This window comes from Bombus affinis, chromosome 1 (genome assembly GCF_024516045.1).
Source record: "Bombus affinis isolate iyBomAffi1 chromosome 1, iyBomAffi1.2, whole genome shotgun sequence".
Classification (NCBI taxonomy): Eukaryota; Metazoa; Arthropoda; class Insecta; order Hymenoptera; family Apidae; genus Bombus; species Bombus affinis.
In genome coordinates, this window is record NC_066344.1 from 12,134,090 (window position 1) to 12,158,103 (window position 24,014).

The 24,014-nt window shown below is 37.5% G+C and overlaps 1 protein-coding gene across 5 annotated transcripts in view; it reads right to left on the minus strand.

The window, feature by feature from the left end:
* Window positions 1–5,828: 5,828 nt before the first annotated feature.
* The window catches only part of LOC126921124 (WD repeat-containing protein 47), an 80,039-nt gene continuing 61,853 nt past the window's right edge, over window positions 5,829–24,014 (minus strand). For 4 of the 5 annotated variants that reach the window (XM_050732417.1, XM_050732387.1, XM_050732404.1 and 1 more), the window contains exons 7-11: window positions 18,041–18,237; window positions 10,920–11,089; window positions 9,884–10,191; window positions 8,827–9,067; window positions 5,829–8,430 (exon numbers count right to left, since the gene is read on the minus strand). In XM_050732417.1, the coding sequence (XP_050588374.1) occupies window positions 8,285–8,430; window positions 8,827–9,067; window positions 9,884–10,191; window positions 10,920–11,089; window positions 18,041–18,237 (1,062 nt within the window). In that variant the 3' untranslated portion in view covers window positions 5,829–8,284. The remainder of the gene's footprint in view (window positions 8,431–8,826; window positions 9,068–9,883; window positions 10,192–10,919; window positions 11,090–18,040; window positions 18,238–24,014) is intronic. The other variant, XM_050732395.1, reaches the window with a different exon arrangement.

Consider the following 24,014-nt stretch of genomic DNA (forward strand, 5'->3'; position numbering starts at 1 on the left):
AGTTATGGCGCGGTGCCACCCTCGCCCTGTGGCTATGGCCGCGGGAATCACCGTGATCGACCTTGATTAATTGCGACGCGAAGATTGCCCCTCGTAACCGCGCTGTGATCGCGCTTGGCACTCAATGACGAGTGTTTTTAATTCCAAGCAACGATAATCGTAATAGCGTCTGTTTTTGTAAATACATAGTTCTGAACGATTAGGAAAACGTAGTATTTTTTTTTTTAATTACTTTTATACGTGGTAGACGTTGGAATATAAAAAGTTTATAGTTACAAAATGGACAGTTCTTATGGGTAATTACTGTTTGTGAATACATACGTCGTATTGCGTCAAGTATTTTCTTTAGTCGACGTGCATATTAATCTATATTACCCGCCTATTAGATACACATGTACGTTCAGGATGAACTATATACTCAATTGTTTCCAGTTATAGTGCATTCTTCCAATGTAATTGAAATGGAATGTTGGAGAAAGATAATAAATGATATAGAAATTATTACACGTGTAGTCATATATTTTTTTCAAATATAAAGATGAATGTTTAATTAACAATTGTATTGTTATTTTAAATGGAAATGTATAGTCTTTTCCCGGATTTTCTCGCTATTATTCGTACATAAGTGTTGGAGCGAGAATTATTAGTTATAACTTTTATTGAACCTAGGTCTTATTCTATGAGTCATTCGCTTTACTAAAGTCACGAAATAATTAATTTTTATGCGTTGATAATTACTGTTCATTGCTGTTATTTTCTAACCAGTTTCAGCACCCTTTTTTGCCGATCCTCGCTTCATTTCGGAACGACGCTGCACGAACAGAGGTAAATTAACACCGTGATGGTCATTCGCTCTACTAAAGTCTATCGAAAGATAATCTTCTTCCGTTTTTCCATAATCAAGAAATAATTAATTTTTATGCGTTGATAATTATCGTTCATTGCTGTTATTTTCTAACCAGTTTCAGCACCCTTTTTTGCTGATCGTCGTTTCATTTCGTGACGACGCTGCACGAGCAGAAGTAAATTAACACCGTGATGGTCATTCGTCGTAAATTCATGCAAATACTTTTACAAAAATACCTATAATAATCTCGACCCGTAATCAGCTGTTTCTTTTTTTTTTCTTGCCCATTAAATTCCGTGCTGTTTCGTCTTTTGGTCTGCACGACCATCTGTTTATCGTTCCTCGTCACGCGACGCTCTTGCTTCGCGTTCTTAATCACCGTGTTTAAAGACAAAGAAATTCGTTTTTCGCGGAAATCCTGGCGCGTGGTGATTTGAATAGGTGCGACGAACGAGCCATCACGCGAAATTATACGTGTTTCGCCGTATTATATTACAGGTAATTACATTCTTTCGACGGTGATTTCCGTTTTTTGTCAGTTTTCAGTTAATAGCGAGTTTAAAGGCGAATCTAGAATTTCTAATGGGCCAAATGAGCTTCTATAAACAGGCACCTACCTTTTGAAAAAATTTACTCTTTTACGAACTAAATTTAATTATAGTATCTACCTCTCATTATAGTATTCGATGCTCTAATCGCTTTGTAATAGATCTTAATTTAAGATTAATTCCTAGAAAAAAGCAAAGAAACAAATAGACGTGAAAAAAGCTTTGGAATGTTCAATGCTAACTGTCGCGAATTACGAGCACACAAAAAGATATTTATATACTATAATAGAGTAAGGGAAAACGTTGTAATTTATTTAATTCCTTATTAAAATCACCCAAAGGACATTTTGATTTATTTTACATAATACTTGAAATGCATCGTGACAAAACTAAAGAATGTATCTGATGATGATTGTTATCAGAAATAATAGAGAATTTTTTAAAGAACGATACAAAATCACGCTACGAAACAGGTGAGACAAAGCTCCTATTTCGTTAAAAACTCAATACGATATGTCTCAAGTAAGGAAGATAATCGTCGCAAGGAATGGAAGAAGCGTAATAAGAGCGAATGACGAAAAAGCGTATGGCTGTTGCGGTCGTTGAAATCCCCCGCGGTCGCTGAACGTTCGTCTACGTCGAGCGCACAATCGGCAGTGGCGTTTTCCCTCGCATTTCATTCTCGGGCAGATGATCGTGTCTCTGGTGTGGCGCCCCCGGCTTCGACCCCCGGTGATTATGAATTTCTGGTTTCGTCGTTTAACTGCGGTGCCGGGACAGAGAAGCAAAGGAGGACGCGGACGAACGTCGACGAAATCATCTTAAGCGGCAAATTACACGTATGCTAAGTGGCCACGATTCAAATTATTATTATCGTCATCATCCCCCGGCCCCAGCGGACTCGCCCTTCTGAGAATGATTACACGCGCTCATCTTTCTCTCTGTTTTTTCGAAGTCTTCTTCTCGTTTTGCCTCGTCCCTTTCCTCATTTGAATGCGATCTCCACTATCAGCGGTGCGCATGCATGTCTTCCCAACGTTTGTTCTGACGAGTGTTGAAAGAGACGAACGAAGATCTAAATAATATGAAGTATCGAAGACTCAAGCTAGACGTTTTTGTTATCCCTGCAGAGGGATGATCGCAAAATCTCACACTTATTCTTAGTAGTATTGTTCACATTTAACATTATTCTTCTATTTAAACGATCGGAATAATAAACAGGCGTGCAATAATAATACACTAATTATTGATTATATTTAATCTAAACCTCAAACGAAGAACGCAGTTTATCTTGAAAATCGTTATGAAAAAAGAATTTAAGAATATCTTAGTTAAGAATGGCAATGTTCGTGAAAGTAGTATGACTTCGCGTTCGGTGCAGCTTTTAAAAAGTTGTTCGATTTTTTAAAACGCTAGCTTTTAATTTTCTTGTTGAATAGAAGTTATATTACGGGAATGTGTGAGAATTTACATAACCAGAAATAAGGATTTATGTATCTATATTGAATAAAAAACCTCACAAGGATTCACTTCTACAAATTACTAGCAATAATAATAAATAACGATTATACAGTCCGATCTTTCCTAAATATCAACGATGAGCGTCATTATGATTTAAAAAAAAAAACCTGAAACAATGTATTAAAAGGAACGCCCAAGTTAAATGGAGAACCACTGCGGAAATGATAGAGTATACAAAGCAATGCCTGCATTCGAGCCGAATTGGAGGCGATTTCTGTAATACGTTATTAATTTGGATGCCTCGCGCCCGATGAATTATTTAACGGCGCGATTAGCCTAATGCATCGCGCGTCCTCTTCTATTAAAACACGCTGAAACGATGTTTGCGTCATGATCGACAGGCAAGGAGGATCGTCTGCTGTTCCGTAATTTTGTTTACGCTTTCCGATCCTTCAAATCGCTCTCCTCGATTCTTTTAATCGCGAGACTCTATTAGCCAAACAGAACGCAACGACTCTTCCCGGAACCGTGACCGGTTGATTATTGTTATTACATATCGGAAATTGAACGTGTCTCGTCTCGAAAATTTTACCACCGATGGAACATTTCGCGGCACGTGCCAATTACTCCCTCCGTTATTCTCTTCTAAAGTCTCCCAGTCTTCGCTCCATTACTCTCTTAACTTCTTTAGTCGAATAATTTGCGCATGACGAGTTTTAAATTTGTGCCTTCGAAGAGAATTAGACGACGTTGATCAAAAATCGTAGACTCTCACAAGTACGTCCGAAGCTTGCTTATGCGAAAGTAGCACGTTAACACCGTAGAGCTCTCATAGCGGTCAAATTGATATTTCAAACTCCTAATTACTTTCGTCTATTATAATTATCGTCTGATCTACTTTATTTAAACTTCGCTCAATCCAATCGTAGCAAAGTCACGTCAACTACACGACTGTCTACGTTGAACAGTTTCCAAGACCTGCAGGGTTCTGCAGAAATCATCACGGCAGTCGACATTCAGCGTCAATCCACGAATTACACGGCCGGAGGATGCTCGAGGTGCACAGACCTCGTCCGTGTCGCTCTCGTCTGTCTAAAACGTAACATTACAGGATCGTCGCAGCTCCGGGGGCATTCCTAAAGCCTGTGCAACGTTGTGGACGCGGTATGGCCCAGCCAGAGGATGGAATTCCGATCGTAGGTGGTGCTCGAACAAGAAAGGAAACGGTCTCTGTCCTCGGGGACCAACAGACCGCGTATCCATTGGCGCCCCGGCAATTAGGGTGCCTGGCCCGCGGTGAGGATTTCGAGGATATTTGTGAACCGCGAACCGACAGAGGCGAGTTCGTCGAATCGACGGATGCCGCCGCCTAAGAATTTCGTGGGTGGGTCTGCACCCCGAGTGCGTTTGTCCTCCGGCACTATCGAAGACCTGGCCTGATTCATGAGTATTAAGACACCAGCTGGTCTCGAACGAACTGTCGTAATTGACATAGATTATTGGGTGAACGATCGACTGGTCTGAATTTTGTGATCGTGCTGCAGGTAGATCTGAAGTCTATTGGAAAAGTTTGTAGGAGTTATTTGCAAGCGTATATTGTGAGAAAGTAACGAATTCATAATTATATTGCTTTAACAGTTTTGTGGTCTGAACTTTAGCGGAGAAAGTTTCGACTGATCGAATAAGAAATATTGCCTCTGCGATTATGTGGCTTGAACTTTAGCGAAGAAAGTTTCGACCAATCAAATAAGAAATGATGGTTCTATGATTATGTGGTCTGAACTTTAGCGAACAAAGTTTCAAATTAAATAGGAAATTTTGAGAATCGAGACTCGAAGAGTCGTTTATACTATGCATGGAACCAAATAACAGTAGTGTAAATTAATAATAACTTAACAGTACAAGTATGAACATTTGTGAATGCGATTGTCAAAAACTGGAGCAAATATAAACGAGAGAAGAAAAAGTTCAATCCTACTACACGCACATAATGGATACAATTTTTCTTTAGTTCTTAAGTTAACTTAACTTTCTTTAGTTCTTAAGATCTGAACAAGGATTGCATATTAGAAACTATATCCTGAAGAGTTTAATAATTTTCAAATATAAAAAAATTTAATGTAATATTCCCAAGGATATTTCCATTGTTGAAATCCTTTTTTACTGAATTTCTAATAATGTAAACTTGTTCACTGAAGCGTTTACCTATAAAGGTGGCTCGTTTTAATTTTTTGCTGGGTTATGAATTTCATTTTTCGAAATTATTGGTTCCACAGCTCGAGGGTGTAATGAGGGTAAATCGAGATCCCCTGCCGTGGATCCGTTTGAAGTTTCGTAAACTAGAGCGTCGGTTCAGAGAATCCTGTGGTGTAGCAATGGCTATTTTGCCATGTATTTGACTGCGTAGAACGCGCGCGGGTGGAAGATTACATGATTGCCCGGTAATTATGGGAAATTTTCAAAAAGACGACGATCCAGGTACCTGGCACCCTCTCAACACTCGATGTGATCGGTTTTACCGGGCTAATTGCGTCTATTACTGGAAATCCCGGAAGGCTGATGGTCGATTAACTTTCTTCATGGTTCTTTGATCGCACCGACCAAGGAATTTATTCAGTGAAGTTCTTCTTTTACGCTCAAACGATCGATAATGTGTTTTTAACCTGGCAGATTTCGGTTCCAACCGAAATTTTTGCATTAATCTGAGTTGCTTAAGACTTATACTACGTTTCGTTCTCCATTGAAAAAAATATCGTAGATATTTTTATGTTCGAAATCTGAAATTATTTTCCTGTCGTCGACACATTTATAAGTTTGTAATTTTGTATTGTTTAATTCGTTTTATTAACAGATAAGATTCTACGCCATAGTACACTCTGAACGGTTAAATGTTTCAAATTTTTCTTACGCGAGATACCGCGTTACAGTCGTAATCAAACGAAAAGGGAGGAATTGCATGGCGAGAAACCACATTGTTTAATAACGTAAATTTTATTGTTTAAATTAGACGTGACAGTATTATGTCGTATCTACAGGAAAAGTACAAAGTTATAAGTTATGCTATATGTATATCATATGTATATATATATATATATATTTATATTAGAATACGGTAATTATCGTACGAGATAGCGAAGAGATTTTTCATTTTACTTCAGCATTTTTATGACAGTTCGATGGGATGAAGATATTCTCAAGGATCGTCGAACGATCGTGATTTATAATATTTCGAAGCTGGTGAGGAGTGAGGTTGGGGAGGGGGGATTGATGGAAACGGGGGAAGTCGAGGGGTGAGGACGAAAAATATAAAAATAAGTGTGAATCGTCGAAAGCAGTCACGACAGAAGGCACGACAAATTGCTACATGGAAGCAGATGCTCGCACGCGTTCTCGCGGACGCTTCGTTTCTTTCCCTTTTTTCTCATCTGACCAATTAATCTCTTGATCGATTTATCGCGAAGAATGCATCTTATACGTCACGAACGAAACGAAGTAATCGATTATAAGGCAGCATCGGGAACAAAATATCACTTCTGCCACGAAGCACGATAATTTTCTCCTCTCGACTGTTCACTTTTCAGATCGCTCAAACGTTTACGTCTCTAATTCCTGTGATCCATTTTTTCATTTATTTTCGGTACCAAGCATGTGCATATAAAAGGTTCCTAGGTGCGATTTAATTGCTAGATGCGCGGATGATGAATAAGGAGAGACAGACGATGCTTGTTACCTTATCAATGTTCATTTTCGAATGAAAACAAAAGGAGAGACGCGATCACGCTTGCGCTGATCAGGTGAATAGTAGCTCGAAGAAACGTGCGTTATGTACAAGGAAAAATTGCGATTCGTTCGCTGGTATCTCGAGCAGCGCGAGACTTTCTCCCTCTTTTCCCCAATTATCCAGGGCTAATCCGACAGCTTTGGCGATTGTGACAAGCGACAACGTAAACCGAACCTTCCTCGTCCGTGACGCTTATCATGCTACATTTATTGCGTCGTACCGGAACATCAAGTTCCTTTCTTCCGAGTGTTTCCGACACGCTCAGAGAGAATCCCGTTTCTCGTCTTATCATCATGGTAAAAAATAGCGATTAATAATGAGCGTACGTATATGTTGTTCTTCTTAATATAAGATAGGTATCTATATATTATAATATGCGTAATATGCGAATATTTGGCGTGACTTCGGGGGATCGATAAGACAGGGACGATGATTTGGTGGGAAGAAACGCTTTAAAACGATTTAAATAAGAAATAAACAAAAAAGGAGAATGAAAGAACGAAACAGATAAATAGGCAGTTGATAGTTAATCGACTAAAACAGACGAAGAAAAGAAAAACAAAAGACACAAGCAAATGGTAATCAACCAACGTCGTAGATAGATTTTACAAATGTTATCCGCAGGTAAATCTAGAAATATTTGCAACGAGAAATAATAGGGTATCGAGTAGAGAGAGAGAGCATTCAAAATCTAAAAGTTACAGAGAGCGATTAAATATGTATCGGGAGCATACAGATTTTCGTCTCCCGCGAATCATCGCCCTTAAACCTATACTAAACTTATGTACACTGGGGCAAAACACACGACCGCGAAGAAACTCTATAAAAAAAAAAAAAAAGAAAAAAAAATGAAGAGATAGACGTTATACAATGAGTCTACAACGAAATAAGCTCGATCTGAACGCTCACGATAGTGCTGCACTGTCGTTTGTTCTAATCGAAAATGTTGCTTTTGAACAAAAGAATCTTCATCGAAACGATGTACGTTTCGCTATCGTGACTCGACGTATTAAGCATATATCTCGAATGACGAAGTTTTCTTGCCGGTTCTTCCGCAGTCTTATGATTCCTAACAAACGACTCACCGTCGTCGACAAATGATTAACGCCTAGAACGCTCGTTACATCGTCTCTACGCGAAAATGCACTTTCACTCTTTCTCACACGAGGTTCTCGAAGCGTGTAACGTTTACTTAGTAACGCGTTAACAATGTTGCTCGGCGTGGCTGTAATTGTTTCTCGCACGCGTCGTCGCGCGTTGAGTCTCCATTACGCTCGACTGCTGCCGCGGTCTGTACTTCAGGAAGCTTTAATTGGTCATGGTTGAATTATGCTCGTACACGCGATGAACTTTTCTTCCTGTTCTAATACGCCTCGCATCGATAACGTTCACGATCGCTCGTTCTCCCGTTTCCGGCAACGACCATTTCCTTCGCGGATTAAAAAAATTACGTTTCAACACTAAAAATAATATCTACTCTCGCTTGATCGTGCCATCGATTTCTTATTGTTATAAAAAGAAGACAGACTCTCTGATGTTGATTTAAATAAAAAGGAAAGAACAAACGATCGTAACCGGGTTAACGCGACAGTTCCTGAAAATGAATGTTGAATGAACGACAAATGCGTGCCATCGACGTTCGCCTGCCTAAACAGGTGGCAGAGCCCACAGAGTCGCTGTCTTGTCAGCTGAAGTACTGAGGAACGAGAATTCCGTCGGATGCCATCGGCCGGAAATCACCTTGTCTTGGTGTTGCGCCACAACTACGCTGGGCAAAGGCATCGTTAAATCGCCTAAAAAAAGAATTTAAAAATTACTAATACATCATACGCACAAGCACTATTTTATTATTAAATCGTATTAGATTATGCAGAGTATCTTAGGCTAAACCGAACATCCAAATATCTTCCTTGTTTTTAATGAGAAGGAAAAATGTTTGTAAACTGCGATAGGAAAAGATATGACTTTCCACGATATTCCTCTTTTGAGATTGTTCAGACTACACCTCATTGTCAGACATTTCCCAGTATTATTAAAAAAAATATATGCATTTTGTTATTTAAGAGCTTGGTTTATAATAGTAACACTACTAGGCGGAGAATTTAATCTCTTAATAAATTTAGAAAAGAAATTTCATTTCTAACCATTTGGTCACGCATGATCTATATACTAAAGTAGCATAAATTTACCTTGCAGGTCAGTCAGAACGAGCTTGTTATCGTAGCCACCGGTAAGCAAGTAGTATGCAGAAGGGGAGAAGCGTATGCTTCTGATATCAGCAGCGTGAGGTTTGAAGCATTGAACGGTCCGACCGCCCCGGATGTCGAAGAGGACGCAGCTGCTGTCCTCGTGACCGGATACCAGAAGACGTCCGGATGGATCGACGCAGAGAGCTGCCACCGGACTGCCAACCTGCAACGGGATCAAATGCTAATCAGATACGCGATACCGATTCCGTTCCAAATTATTTTCGAGTACGTCCGATAAAAATTCGATCCTGAGTTGAAGAGAAAGAGCAAGAGTGAACTAGAGGAAGAAAGAAATGTGATTCGTGAAGGGGGATGTATGATCGGTGCGATTCAAAAACGTGGGTCGAAATTTTATCGGACGTCGAACGAAAAAACGAAACTTAAAAAACTGAAAAGTCGATGTCGTCATGCATGCATATGCTGGGTCCGTTATGAATCATAGAAATCCTTTCCACATTATGTACGAATTATTTATCGTTGATCGATGATGCCTGGATTTCTTATGAAGTGATAGAATTAATCATATGTATTACTAATACCTTTTCTAATAACTTTTCTAATAAAGACCGATGACAGGAGGAAAGCGCTAATTGAGAAATAAATTGACGAATCTGAGAGTCAACTGTGATACAAAAATATGAACTTGCGGATCCACGATATAAAAGTCTCTGTTTTAGTTCAATGAAGAGAAAAATTGAATTTAAAGATACTTCAACTGTAAGATTAGAGTCTGTTTAAAATTAAAGATAGTAAAGATCAGTAAATGTACATGTATAAGTTCACATATATGTATTAAAATATAATATTACATAGCGATGTTACACAACAGAGATACAGCAAACAGTTACTGTAAACGATACGGATAATAGATTTCAAACAGACTGTCTTACAGAAAATCAGCAACTTGAACAAAATTTACTAATACCGTTTGACAATCAGATTCCTCGCTAGGTATTCTAAATACACAAGATCTCCGTTGCAGAGGAACTAAACTAACCCTGCTGCCAGGAACCGTAGCTGGTGTGACCATATTCACGCAACCTCTCGTTCGAAGATCCCAAAATCTGACCGTCTTATCCTGCGATCCGCTGACGAACATTGCTCCACCCCAGTTGTAGAGGGTGAGCACGTGGCCACTGTGACCGCTCAGAGCCTGGAAGGGTGTACCTGTCGCGCAATCGGTGACGTAGATCTTGCAGTCGCCGGCACCGCCACTAATCAGCAGACTCGACTTGTTCGAGGTGTCCTCGAGGAAGCACAAGTCGCGAACGGTACCGTCGTGCATCGTCAGCTCCACTTCTTGTCCTGGAAGGGACACAGGGTTGTAAAGAGAACAATGTTTTAATACGTTAACTTGGATCATTTTTGAATCGAACACTTTTATAATGAAATATCTCAGGAGTTAAATTGCTAAACTTCAGTTTTTGTTAATTTCGTAATTTCATAGCACGAGTACGCTATTAATATTCAATTTTCAAGAAACAAACGGTTCACTTTCTTGAAAGAAGCATATAAGAAGATACGATAAATAATCTAAATGAATTCTAAGGCCAATTAAAAAATTTTCTAACTTTTCCGATTTATAAAGTGGGTCAATGTAAGTTTTACACGGCTCGATTATAAAATTAAGAGTTAACAGAGGCATATTAACTTCAGTTGAATCGAGTTTATTTTCTGCAAATACAAATACGATTAGTTTGTTTTCAACATAAATTATACGATGCATTAGAAGATAGGAAATCTATAAATAAAGAAATTTTGATATCCTAGAGATTGGAAATCAAAGTAGTTTAATTCTCCCCGGTTAATAGGTTAAAGGGAGAAAGTTTTTTCAGGCCACGTTGTTACACAACAGTTATCATACACTGCGACAGAGTGACAAGTAGGAAGTTGCAAATAAATGACTGCCACTTTGAGAACAGTTTCTGTGAGGAATCGGTGTAACGACTATCGTAGTTAGCGTGAAAGTTGTGATAAATGTTTACAAAATGAGAGAAATGTTAAAAAATTTTCGAGAACGCTTCTAGATTTACCTTCGAGGTTTGATGTATCGGCATTGAAGCGCATCAATTTGACAGTCTTGTCGTTGCTTCCGGTCGCCATAAGCTGTCCATCCGGCGTCCATGCGAGACAATATATCGAGCCCTTGTGGTGTTTCGTTCTCTTGAAGAGAACCGTGGGCTGATACGTCTGATGATCCTCTCTGAAGAAAATCCATTCCAGCATTAGTAACAGTTTCTTACTTTTGTTATCCTTTTTACCGGACGATTGGAATACGTTTGTTCCATTTCACCGCGCAAGTATTACTAAAACAACTAAACCACTAAAAAGAGTCACGCAGCTTACGAGTCGTTTCACTTTTGTTTGAACTGTTTGCTCTTTCACTCTTCTTTTTCAACAAACTTTCCATCTCGACGCTATAAACTTCAGCGTGAACCACAAGCGTCTCGTCGACTATTAAGTGGTTGACTTACACTTTGAATTAAATGCTTGACACAATATTTTATTGCAAATTATACAAATATAGTACATGTACTGTAAACTACTTGCTATTTGACTTGTTCAAACGTTGCCAAGTGAATTGCTATTTTAATTTATCCAATCAGATTATGGAAATAAGATCATCGTCGAAAGACATTTCAATAAATCGCAGCGTATTCAAAATACGCTAAAAAGATAAATTTTAAACTCTTCTCATACAAACTATCTGCTGTGTAAACTTTATCATATATAAGCCCCTCAGAAGCCAAATTCAGAGAAATTCAATCTTCTTAAAATGTATCAATTTGCCACGAAAGAATTGATCAGTTTGGCTTCTATGTAACACACATATATATACTTGTACTTATATACGTGAGCCTGATCGACATACATATGTATACTATGCACATAGCTACTGCCATAAAATGAAATTAAACCAACGTCATCAAATCATCAACATCGACCTACCTCGCAAGGGAATAAAGTTCTCATCAACAGAGTCACTTTCCTTGCAACCTCGTTTCCTTCCTCGTTCCCAGCCCCGACGCGATTGCGCATCGTCCTTAATTAAACGAGTAATACTTAACACGGCGATCGTGTTTCGGTCGTGGAAACGAGGGAGAGGAGGATCGTCGATACGATTTTAAACAGGAGCGACGCCGCTTTCACGTCGCTCGCCTTTTTACGTCGATTTTAATTAGCTCCGAGTTTTCCCAGACACAGCGCATGTACGCTATTCGTCGATCGAACCTCGGTCCTCAAAACTCGCCTCTTTCTCGAGATTCAGAGCTTCTCCTTCTCGCGCTTCTCTCTGCTCTTTCACTTTCTTCCGTGTAAACACGAGAATCGCGTGCTGGAAATTATCTACGGTCCGGTAATCTCGCCTCCCGAAGGAATCTCGCCGGGGATTTTCAATCGCTCCATTAGAATCGTACACGCGTTACTTTCTCTGCGAAGATTCAGAGCAACGTCGAAACGATGGCTCGATCGAGGCGTTCTAAGAACACGCGAAATTGCTGGCTTCCTTCGGGGGAAATTAGAGCGTTGTTACGATACAGTGGATATAGAGCAGGGTAGTTATGTGTTTTCCTCGATATTTGATTCTCCACGATAACAGAGCTTTTATTCTTTGTTTCAAAGAAGAAAACTCGACGAACCTTTTAGTTGGCGAAAAGAAGTAAGAAACGAAGAGTGGGACTTCTGGTTTCTTATACGAAAACTAACTGACGTCTATATTGGCTCTAACGCACAAGGATTATGAGTCAATGTTGTGAAGTAGAATAAGTAGTAGCGTAATTGTTTCCATTTGTCCGAGTCGTGTGTAACTGCAGTACGAAACAGTACCATTTCCAACCATAATAACCATTATTATCGTGAAATTGAAGGAGCCATTAACGAACTTCGTGATTGGAAACTAATTGATCTCTCAAATAATTTTTTATACGCTAATACGCAAGAATGCCACGAACAGGACATTTTTCTCGTTTTCCAAATTCCTACTCTTCTGCAACGATTCGGTACGTCAACGAATGAAACTCAAAAACACTGTACTTAGCGCGACAATCATAACAACCGAAGAAATGAAAGAACAGTTAACATATTTCAACTCGTAAAAACTAGAAAATTCTTCCTCGATTATTTCTGGTAAATTGTGACGTGCGAAGACGCTGCGAACACGAGCGAACATTAGCAAGCGACTCTACCTATTTGCCACATTCCTATATCCCAACGTTAGTTCGAATGAAACCCAAGCCAAATACTAAGAAGTCGAATGGTCGGTAAACGTGTCAGTTTCGTTTACACGCATTCTCCTCTAATCCTCCCTCCAGATCCAAGATTTTGGTCGACTGTCATTTCGAAAGTGGACAGAACGTTCATTGGAAACACCGACTAAAGATAATGGCAAAGAGAGTTGGTTCTGATACTGTTTTTCGAAACGCTACGCGACAGATGAAGAAGCGCGCTCTCGCTTATCAATCACCCGCTGTCACGGGGCCGAGCGTTTATCACGTTCCACATAGCCCATTTACAAGGAGAGGACAGAGTGAAACGCTTGTCGTTGCTGGCTTGTCGAAGTGAACACACGGAAACACGGATACCGTGACGGATGAATCGAAAATGATAGATCGCTGCTCGGGGGTCTCAACATATTGGACCTTTGACGTATTAGACACCTCGTCTTTTTCCCTCTGTGTTCGAGTATCACATTAGCAAAAAGTTCCCTGTTGATTCTGTGTGGATTCAAAGGTGAAAGAAAGTGGCTGAGAATGGAGGAATTCGTGTTTCCAGAGAAGTTCCGGGGTAAATCGAAAGGCTTTGAGAGACGGTTTCGAGGAACAAAATCTTGGAGAAAGGTTCGAGTCTTTTCTGGTATATTTAAGGAAATTGTATGTTTATGTACGATATACCTTTTGATACGGTTCTTGGATTAATGATAATAAGAAGGAAGTTTATGATCAGTAAGTTAACGAGTTCACTATCTCATTTGTTATGTGTTGTAATTGAAGATCATGAAGCAGAAATATAGTTACATAGTATTTTCTAGTATGCTGTGAGAGAGTAATTTTTAAACTGGATATGAATAGAATTAAGATTATAGAAAATTATATGTATCACGGGAGAAGAGCGTAATTTTACATTTTTCTACGAGAAAGCAGTCGTTAGGTTGCATATAAATATAACTAGAATTACGCAAATTTGTATAGAAAATACAAGGATTAATTTTATGTTGCTCAAATTGTATCATTATTTAGGTTCATAAAGTTAAGTATAGTTTTTTAACATGTTTGTAAAGATTTAGAAAATATTCGTAAACTAACTTCATAAATGATCTTATAAAACTATCGTCTATTTTTAATATCCCAATTATGTCATACTAAAATATTGTCTTTATTAAAAAATTAGAAAGTCGAGAAAAAATAGTTTCGTTCTGTTTTTCCCATAATGACATTCGTCTATAACTATCAATCGAAGAAGAAATTATCACTGTCAATCGTTGCCATCGATTCGAAAACGAGAAACAAAGTCACGCAGATCGATTTCACAGCACCTGCGCGTGAATTAGCTTTAAATTCGATCTCGAGTACCTGTCAGAGTAAATGGTTGCTGGGTAGATGATAATTGAGCGATCAGCCTGCAATCTAATGACCGACTTCGTATAAACCTTGCCTTTGACGAAGTCGTAACCTGGCATTACGTTGCAAAAATGATTTCCTGCAGTTCTGAGACTGCAGAGCACCTGAAATTCGACTATCGTGTGCAACTATCGCTCTCGATTACCTCACAAACATAAAGTTACACGTCAAACAATTTTTAAACGAAAGTCACGCGCTAATACCAGTTTACGATCTTTTTCGTTCATTTTTTTACTAGTAGTGAGTTTTTTAGTATGTACTCGTAGAATGTTGATGAGAAGTAACATACTGGAGAAAAATTTTCGTAATCTACGTTCGTTGATCTAACTTCGCCACACCGTAATACTATATATATATTTTGTACTTTCACTCCATTTTAAATATTAATTTTACAGACAACGCAACACATGGACTGTTGGAAAGTGCGTTATTTCATTTGTAGCAGACGTAAATTTTTGAAAGGATTACGTAAAGAGAGCTATTGTATCGCGACTTAGATTTAACTCTCCAACTACTAAAGGAGTCCGAGTGATTGGTTTCTGATTTCTTGTGTATTCGCAATCATCAAAAATACATAAGGATTTCTGATAAAATTAATATCATGTTTTATTAAGACAGAAATATGACTACTATATATATATTTATTTATTTTTATAATTATATATTTAAACTCCCTAGAGTTCATGTAGGATAGGGATTCTTTTTGTTTTACGGGTAACACGACAGGCTGTGTTTCACGGACAGAGCGATCTTCCTTTGTTTTACGGACGACCATTTGAAGAAGCATGTTTTTCCCAAACGAACGGACAGAGAGTTACATTAGAGACAGACAAGGTTACAGAATAGTTATTTAAGATTTTAAAGATTGAAGATTTAAGATTTAAAGACTGAAGAAGAAAGATCGGTAGCTCAGGACGTTGAAAATCGATTCTCGATTTTCAGGTAAACATTGTACCAGACTTGTTATTTCCCGTTTAGATAATTATCGTTATTTATTGTTATAGACGCATATTAATTGCTGTTTATTTTTGTATTTTTAATTACTTCATAATAAAGAAACTCGATTTTCAAACTTCAGAATCGATCCCTGAATTATCCAATTATTGAACCTTATATATATATATATAACACGTTTAATCACAGATCAGAAGCTCGTATGTAGTTGTAGCGCTAAACGCTTTTGATTCTTTATGATGTCATTTAAGAACTGACTCCACGTCGTTTCACATGTACTTTTCTTACTTTTTAGCTCACTTCTTACTACAATTAGTGCGAGTATAATTGTAGGAACGTATGGGAGTTATCACAGCGCGAAATGTAATAGAATTATTGTTGATAAAGTTCTGAGTTCAATGCCAGATACTCGATCGGAGCGAATATAGATTAATCGTTTTACGAGGCAGAAATAACGTATTATACCGAAAGTTGCTAGCCTTGATGAAGTTTCTGTAGACTATTAGAAGAATAAAAAGAAACTGAAACAAGGTGAAGATTTAAGAAATGGAATTAATCCCGAGCCGTTGGACTTTCACTTCAACTCGGGTGGAAAATTCTATGAAATAATTAGAAATATTATCCATCAGCTTCTATCTGTAATCTCATCTACTAAATGGTAAAGTCGGTTAAACCAATAAAGTAAATTGCATGGCTATTTTCAACGATATTAATTAATTTATTTCATTGTTTTTACTAGCCAGTCGTTACGATTATCAAATTACTTTCTAACCGAGAAACCTTTTCGACCTCAACCAATAAATTGTTTTTAAACAGAATTTCTCTATTATCGATTAAAATAACTGTACTTTTGCTTTCCATCGGAGTAAATTTATTAACTTGTATCCTATCATGAAGACATTATATTTGTAATAGCACTTTTGAAAAATATTATTATCATTCTTGAAAATGTTATCGTCAATGAAAAATTCGTTAACTGTGCAAAATATTGTACTGCTACAAAGAGAATGTTTCAATACTATTTGATATAAAATACACACGAAATAAAAAGTACATAAATCGATATTCGATTTTACAAAAATTCTGCTCCAAAAAAAGCGATACACACTTTAATTTAATTAATTAATAATTTAATTTAATTTTGATACGATTTAAGGTAGTTTCAGAATTTAAATGGACGCTTTATGTATTACGAACGGATATATCACTAAGTAAATGAAATGATGATTAGCAAAGTGTACCGCCGAGAATTGAATGAATTCACGGTTCTGCTCTGAAATTTTGATTGAAATTCATTCAAATATAATCAAAGGAAACAAAAAATGTAGAGAGAACGAGAGGAGACAGATCGGAGAGAGAAAGAGAGAGAGAGGGAGAGAGGGAGGGAATCGCGAAATCGCGATAGCAGATAATAAAAGAATCGCACGAAGGATCGAGGGATGCTCCGTTTGGTATGAAGGCCTCCGTCGTTCGTTAAGTCAGCAGGCTTGCGTTAAATTAGTCCGCTCGACGACTATTCGTGTACAATCGTAAATAGCGCGCGGATTGTGATAATGACGTGTCAATTTTTTTCTTTTCTTCGCGGAGAAAATTTGTGGATTTAGCGCACCGTCTAAGAATATTACGGACAACCTCTAAAGAGAAAGAACGAACAGTAGTCAGAAGAGAAGTTTGATAAAGAATAAGAATATAGGAAGTATTTTTCACAATTAATTTTAATCTGAAATTAAAATAAATAAAATAAAGAGATAAATAAAGAGATAAAAATAGCGGAATAGAAAAGTAAATAATCGTTATCCATTTTTAAGGGTGAAAGAGAAGATAAATTAAGTGATAAAACATAGAGGTCTTAAGCAATAAATAATTGGCACCTAGTTGAGATTCATAGCTGTTCAATATAAATTCGCGTGAACATGAATCGATCGAGTATCGAGAATCGTTTTGCGTAATTACCAGTGTTGGATCATTCCAGTGTGCTCGTTAACAACGACAGCTTTATCAATAATATGTAATTTACGATTACTACTGCAGCTATTTTAGCAAAATATATCGCTCGTACCCTTCACTCCTATTTCATCGTTTCTTCACGCTAGCCAATGTAAATTTCGAAAGATTTCTCTTTGCGACATCCCATTTCGAAATACAAAATGCGCGGTCCAGCTTGATTAATCGTTTAGATAAAAACATAAAAGTCTACTATTTACTATGCATTTATATTTCTGAAAACTGCTTTCTCGATTTTACGTTATGTATCCATTAAAGAGAAACATTTTATATAAAATATGATATTAGGTGCAAGAAAGTGTGATGTCCACTGATGGAAGATACGAAATTACAAATAAATGGCGATGGGAAAGGCAACCGTTCTTAATGAATAATGTAGCAGAGAAGAAGAGGTATGTTTAGAAAAAGATTAAGCTATACGCGTTGTAAAATATGAATCAATCGTTCGAGACATCGACGAATTCGTTTTACACGAAGAAGAAAAAGAAATTCATGAAAAAATCACGTATTAAAAAGGGCAAGAGGTAAAGGAATGTAAAATATGAAAAAAAAGACTAAAAGATCCAAAAACATTATATTACCTGACATCGTGAAGCTTTGGATAAGAGCATATTCTCAGCGTCTTCGAGTTCGATCCCACGGCGTACAATTTTCCATGGGGGTGGAATTCCGCGCATCGAACCGCTTGCACGTCCTCGAGCGCTGTCACAGGAACGAATCTCGGTCTTCCGCCATTGCTATTTCCGTTGCTGGCATCGAGTTCCTGCCTCGGTTCTTGCTGTAAACGAGAACGAAATCCGGTTACGAATTACATTTCATATTGGAGCTTTGACGTCTGTTCACGATTAACGACTAATGAATAATTATGACTGTGACCAATGATTAACGAGTAAATTCATAATGCAATAAAGAAAAGTATCGATAAGATCGATACGTTCGAGCCGTCATAAACGTTAATAAGTAGAAAATCGTGTTAGAGTGGGGAATTTTTAAAGAGTTCTCGTACTGTAATTACCTATTAAAGTATGTTGCGATACGATAAGAAAATTTATCATCATGTTCATGATACATCGATAGGCAAACTGAGTAGAACTTATGCAACGATAGGCAAACGTTTCTAAAATTAATCCCATGTGTGCTAATTAGAAATTAATAACTATTCCGAATCATTTGTGTCTTTACAAAAGGTGTCTCATCTAGATCTTAGATTTTCAATATTAAATTATCATTTTGATGAGGAAATTTTATTACATTATGATATCCAGAAATTTTCGATACTACAATTATGTCTTAAATAACACTCGGTACATTTTTGTTCTAAATTATATATCTGAATGGTTTCCATGCGTAACGGACCTAATTCTATACTTGAATAACTACTTTTATTTTACGTATCCATTAAAAAACTGTAACAGGTTGAATTTCACTTATTCGAGCATACTTTTTTATTCGTGACACTATTACGCAGACCCGCAAGTCAAATCATATTTGAATGGCAATTTTACTGAAAAAAGCGTCTTTCGTAGTGGTATACACGGTGTCAAAGAAAAATGAAGAATTTAATTGCAACATTCGTCAAGGCACACGCTCGTTAAGATTAATATTCCTAGCGTTTCCACGTCAAAAAACAAGGTGGAACCTTATAATATAAAAACGAGACCCGCCTTGACCCTTTCGTGTACTTCGCGCAACAAAAGTCACCGTTTAGGAGCATTTTTCTGCGCGAACTAGTTCGTTCGCGACAGAACGAGCACCTTACCAGCAGGGAACGTAACGAGCGACGAAAACTTCAGGGGAATTAGAAAGTCAGACCTTGAAAGGATTTCAAACGCCTCTCTTTTCTACACAATCACCGTGTTTACTTGTATGCTAATCTCTGGTGAAGTTTCCTGCTCCAGGCTCTTTATCTAAAGACCCATTCATGTTGCAGTCTTGTCGATGCAATCTTCCTCTCTCCTTGCCGTGCATTATTTTATTATTATTGCTATTAGTATCATTATATCATCTGTGACGAATTTGTGCTCGTTCACAATACGTATTCATTTAATTAAAGAATGTGTTTAAACATATCTTTTAACCCACTTGAACAAATCGTTAGCAACAGGTAATTACTGCGGGCAATAAACGAAATGAAACACTCATGGTATTAGTTAATAGGTGAAACAAATTGCTGTTTAGGCTTCATTCCTTTGGTCAGCTCCATAGAACATTAAGTTAAATACACTCGTTACTGTATTTAGCATATGAAACAAATTTCTATTTAAGTTCCACTTCTTTACTCGTGTTCGTAAAATATATAAAATACATAAAGCGAGATATTCAAGGTATTTAATAGACAGAACAAATTTCTATTAAGGTCTCTCTCTTTTTTTTAACTGCACTCGTAAAAATATGTATTTACACAAACATCGACCGTCTAGTAATCGTCGATTTCCTTAATCCAACAATGACGTTATGTGGATTCTATGCAGGCTTAGTATCTAACGATCGAGAAGAAAAGAAAAAGAAAAATGGACAAAAAGGAACATTCAGGGTCCCTGAACGGAACAACGATCTTTCAAGTATCGCGTAACACATTCTGCATACTTCTTTTCCATATAGCTCGTAAAATTCTTCTGTTCTTAATCGATCTTTACTTTGATTTGTTTCTATGCCGTCATGGAATGATAGCTTGTTCTGACGTAGTAAGATTGCGAAAAAGTTTGCTATGGAAACATTCGAGGGGAAATAAGGAGCTTGAGAATGTTTTTCAAGCTCTCTCCAGAGGAAACCGAGCTGATTTAGAATCGTCTTGCGACTCTTCTTGCACAATAATCTGTACGCCTCGCCACGCTTTTACTTTCGACTGCTACGAGTTTTTCGTAATTATCGAGATAAGGGCAATTAGTAAAACAAACGAGCAGCACTATTTTTCGTTATGATCGTCTAATTTTTCCTTAACTGCCTATAAATCAGACTCTGGTGTGAGGAAACAAACTGTAATTTTAAGAGTTTCTTACTTTGATCTAGTAAATACAGACCGATAATGTTATGAGCAGACTGCTTGGTATTAGAGTAACGATGATACAACGATAAACGAATAAAATATAGATAAAAACTATGTGAAATGGAAGAAAATATAGAACTTAAAAATGATGATTTTTTAATAACGTGTTTACTAACTTCTTTTTTACTCTCTTGTTTTATCTTTGTGGAAATATTATAAGATAAATCGAGTCGATCAATGAATTTTATTTTTAGTGTTGGAAATTACAAACCGAGCACGAATAAGTTGAAACAAATGAACTAACTGTTTGCTGAAGCTTCACATTGCTACCGCGAAAGCAAATATAATTACGAAGAAGAAAATTTCAAATCGACAAAGATTAGGAGTCAATAATCGGGACGACACTATGATTGACGCAACGACGATTATTTTCTCGAGCGTTGCGCCTATAGATCTTACACACAGTTAATAATTTCGTTGCACAACGAGGCAGAAGTTTGATTACCGCGACACTGGTAACATAAATGTCCTGTTCGGTCGACATCGTAAACCTTTCGAAAGATTTCTACTTATATGAGAATTCTAGAAATCGAGTATTTCATTAGCTAAAAGGAAAAAGTCGATCGAAATAATTTCAATATCTTAAAAATATTTTACAGAACGCTTTACTTTTAATACTTTGCTACATGGTATTTCGTTGTGAGAAATAGAAATTTATCTTTCAAAAAATCGAGGAGGGATTACCTTCGCAGTAATTTCGATGATTGCAAAATAGAGGGCCGAGGCGAAAAAAATTCGAAAGATCTAGGACGAGACAGGTGTAGAATGATCCTGAGGAATCGTGAATCAGAAACGCTCGCTGCTTAGTCACGAACACCGTTTCTCCATCGATGTTCACCACGGTGTGTCATTCGCGAGGGGAACGCTAATAGAAATCGACTAGATCATAAGCAAAGATACACAATTAATTTCTCCTTTCTTATAAGATAAATTATACGTTTTAAAATACGGTAGAACTCAATTTATTCGTACGAAATTTCAGTTAACGACATATTGGTCCACTCATATGAACCTTAACTCTTACCACGTAAACGAAAAATTATAATTATGGGTAGGTAGTATGGAAATCATTGCACTCCTATTTATGAACTGCAATTATATAAACTTTTCCTCGACAGATCCATGTAAATAGAGTTGTACCGTAGCTATGCAATCTTCTGTAAGTGAAGAAGATTAATGAAACGCGAAGATAATGGAGTTACAATCACAATACGCTTGTGCGCTGCGTCCTTTGCAACTTTTATGAGCCATCATCGGACATAACTGTCGATAAACTTTCGTGTTAAGCAATTTCTGTCTTCTTTGGTAAATTTATTTCATTTATTCTTTCTTTCGCATATCTTGAAAGAATATTGCATGTTTCTTTTTTCAAATGCTGTAAAGAATTAGAAGAAATGGCGTTAAGAGGAAAAATAAATGGATTTATGATGAAAAACGAGGCCGTCGGAAAGATTCATCGTTGATCCATTTCGAGGTAACTTTGTGAAAATTTCATCGATGATACGGCTTTCTTCCGGAGGACGTTTAACGAATCGGAAACGGCACGCCAGTAAACCATCCGGGAACGACCGATAAATTTCAATGGACCTGGTAGAAGCCTAGTTTCACCGGCGCGACGGGTCACTAAACCCATGAGTTATTGGCCGTTTTTTCTTTTCTAATTGCTTAAACCCGGGGTTCGATGATTTTTCGAGATAGAAGCTGGCCATGCAATTGTACCGTGAAAATGACATGGTTTCTGACTTTCGGAGTTAATTTGACTACTGACAATGGCATCGATTAGGTACGTTAAAAATTATGATCCAGGAAAATAAATTGTTTTAACAATGTTCAGAAAAAAATGAACAAGGATGAAATACTGGGTTTTCATATTGGAACTGTCAAATTTGTTTAAGTGAAGGGTTTTAGATCTTTCGCTTTAGAAATTATAAAAAATTTCAAAGAAATAGTGAAGTGATAAATGTATCGGAAGCATATCGAATCGAACCGATTCCATCAACAAAGAGATAATGTCTCTGTTAAATATTGGCAAGGATAGTGAAGATTGCTGAAACCGACCGAAGACCCATCAACGTTAAGAAGGTAAACGTCTCGTGAATTAATCAAACAATACCATTCTTCGAGGATAGATGCGTCGTATTTATTCGATACGTTCTCCTCGTGGGACATTTATTCCTGCCTCTATGAGAAGTAATAATCGCCGGTAAGATCGTTTTCTCGCTGTATTCATAGTTCTCAAAAGAAGATTGATGGCACCGTGGGCTACTAACTATGACTCACTGCTTACGACTTTGAGCGTCAACGGGATTTCCTGCGTGCAGCTTAAAAGCATCCGATTCATTTTCAGAATGACGAGAGTACATTTTGAAGACAATTAAACACCCATTTCCTAAAATTTAGAATCACTTGCCCCTAAAACACAAAGGTTCGTGTAACTTTTACGCCTGAGAGAGCTTCCACGTGACACAAACAATAGGTCTGATTATTACATATATGTTAACTAAATAAGATGTTAGACTATTGATCGTAGATAAAACGTGTAATATTTATCAGAAAAATCTGAAGAAACTAGTAAATGTTACAAGCATTTACGTTGAACGAATGTTGAGTAGCGTTTTGTATTTCAGGATGAAAATTTCGCGTAGAACGCAATCTTCTGCTTTACAATGTAAATCGCACGAGTAATTCAAACGTCAAATTACCATTTTAATCACCGATCTTCCATTGAATTGTCGAATAGAATCAAGACTCGAGCGGCAATCAACCGTCTGTTAATTTTCGACCGATGATTAGATGCGAATTACACAGAAAATTTAAATTAAAGCTACGCCGTCTCATGAATAATTTATGTAGGTCCGATTATCAAGTAACAAACAAAATGATTGAACGTTGCTCCCGCTTTCTATTGCAATTATTCCGTCGCAACTATTAGCGTTTTTTGCCACTTTCGATATTAAAGCGATCACGATCTTTAATCACTTTCTACGCACGTATTACCATTGATTTCGTTTACACGCTGTTACTTGCACCGATATATAATATTAGCAACTAGAGTTCGCGATCGATCTAAACGTTAGAAGATAGAAGAAGATAGAAGAGCCCTAATCGATAGCATTCAAACGTATTACGAAATATTTGTTGCAAAGGATGCTGCGCGAGAAGAAACACGCTAGTGTAGAGGAAATCGCGAAGGTCTTCGATCGAGCGTCCACAAGGACTATCTAACGACCCGTGTCTCGATGAAAAGCAATTACCGATTACGAGAACCTTCGCGCAATCTTAGAAATTGCAATACGCCGAATAGGCAAGAATCTCCATGGAAATATTCGAAACATTCGACTCGTTCTATATCGATAAATCCGCATTATCTCGCCGTGTTTATCGCCACATAAATTTCCTACGCTGTTCCCAAGTGAAATCGCTTGATAGAGATGTTCGAATTAGTTGGAAACGGTATTTATTAAGGCAGCTTTCTTATCGCAGTTTTCTTCACGAAAGATGGAGAGAAG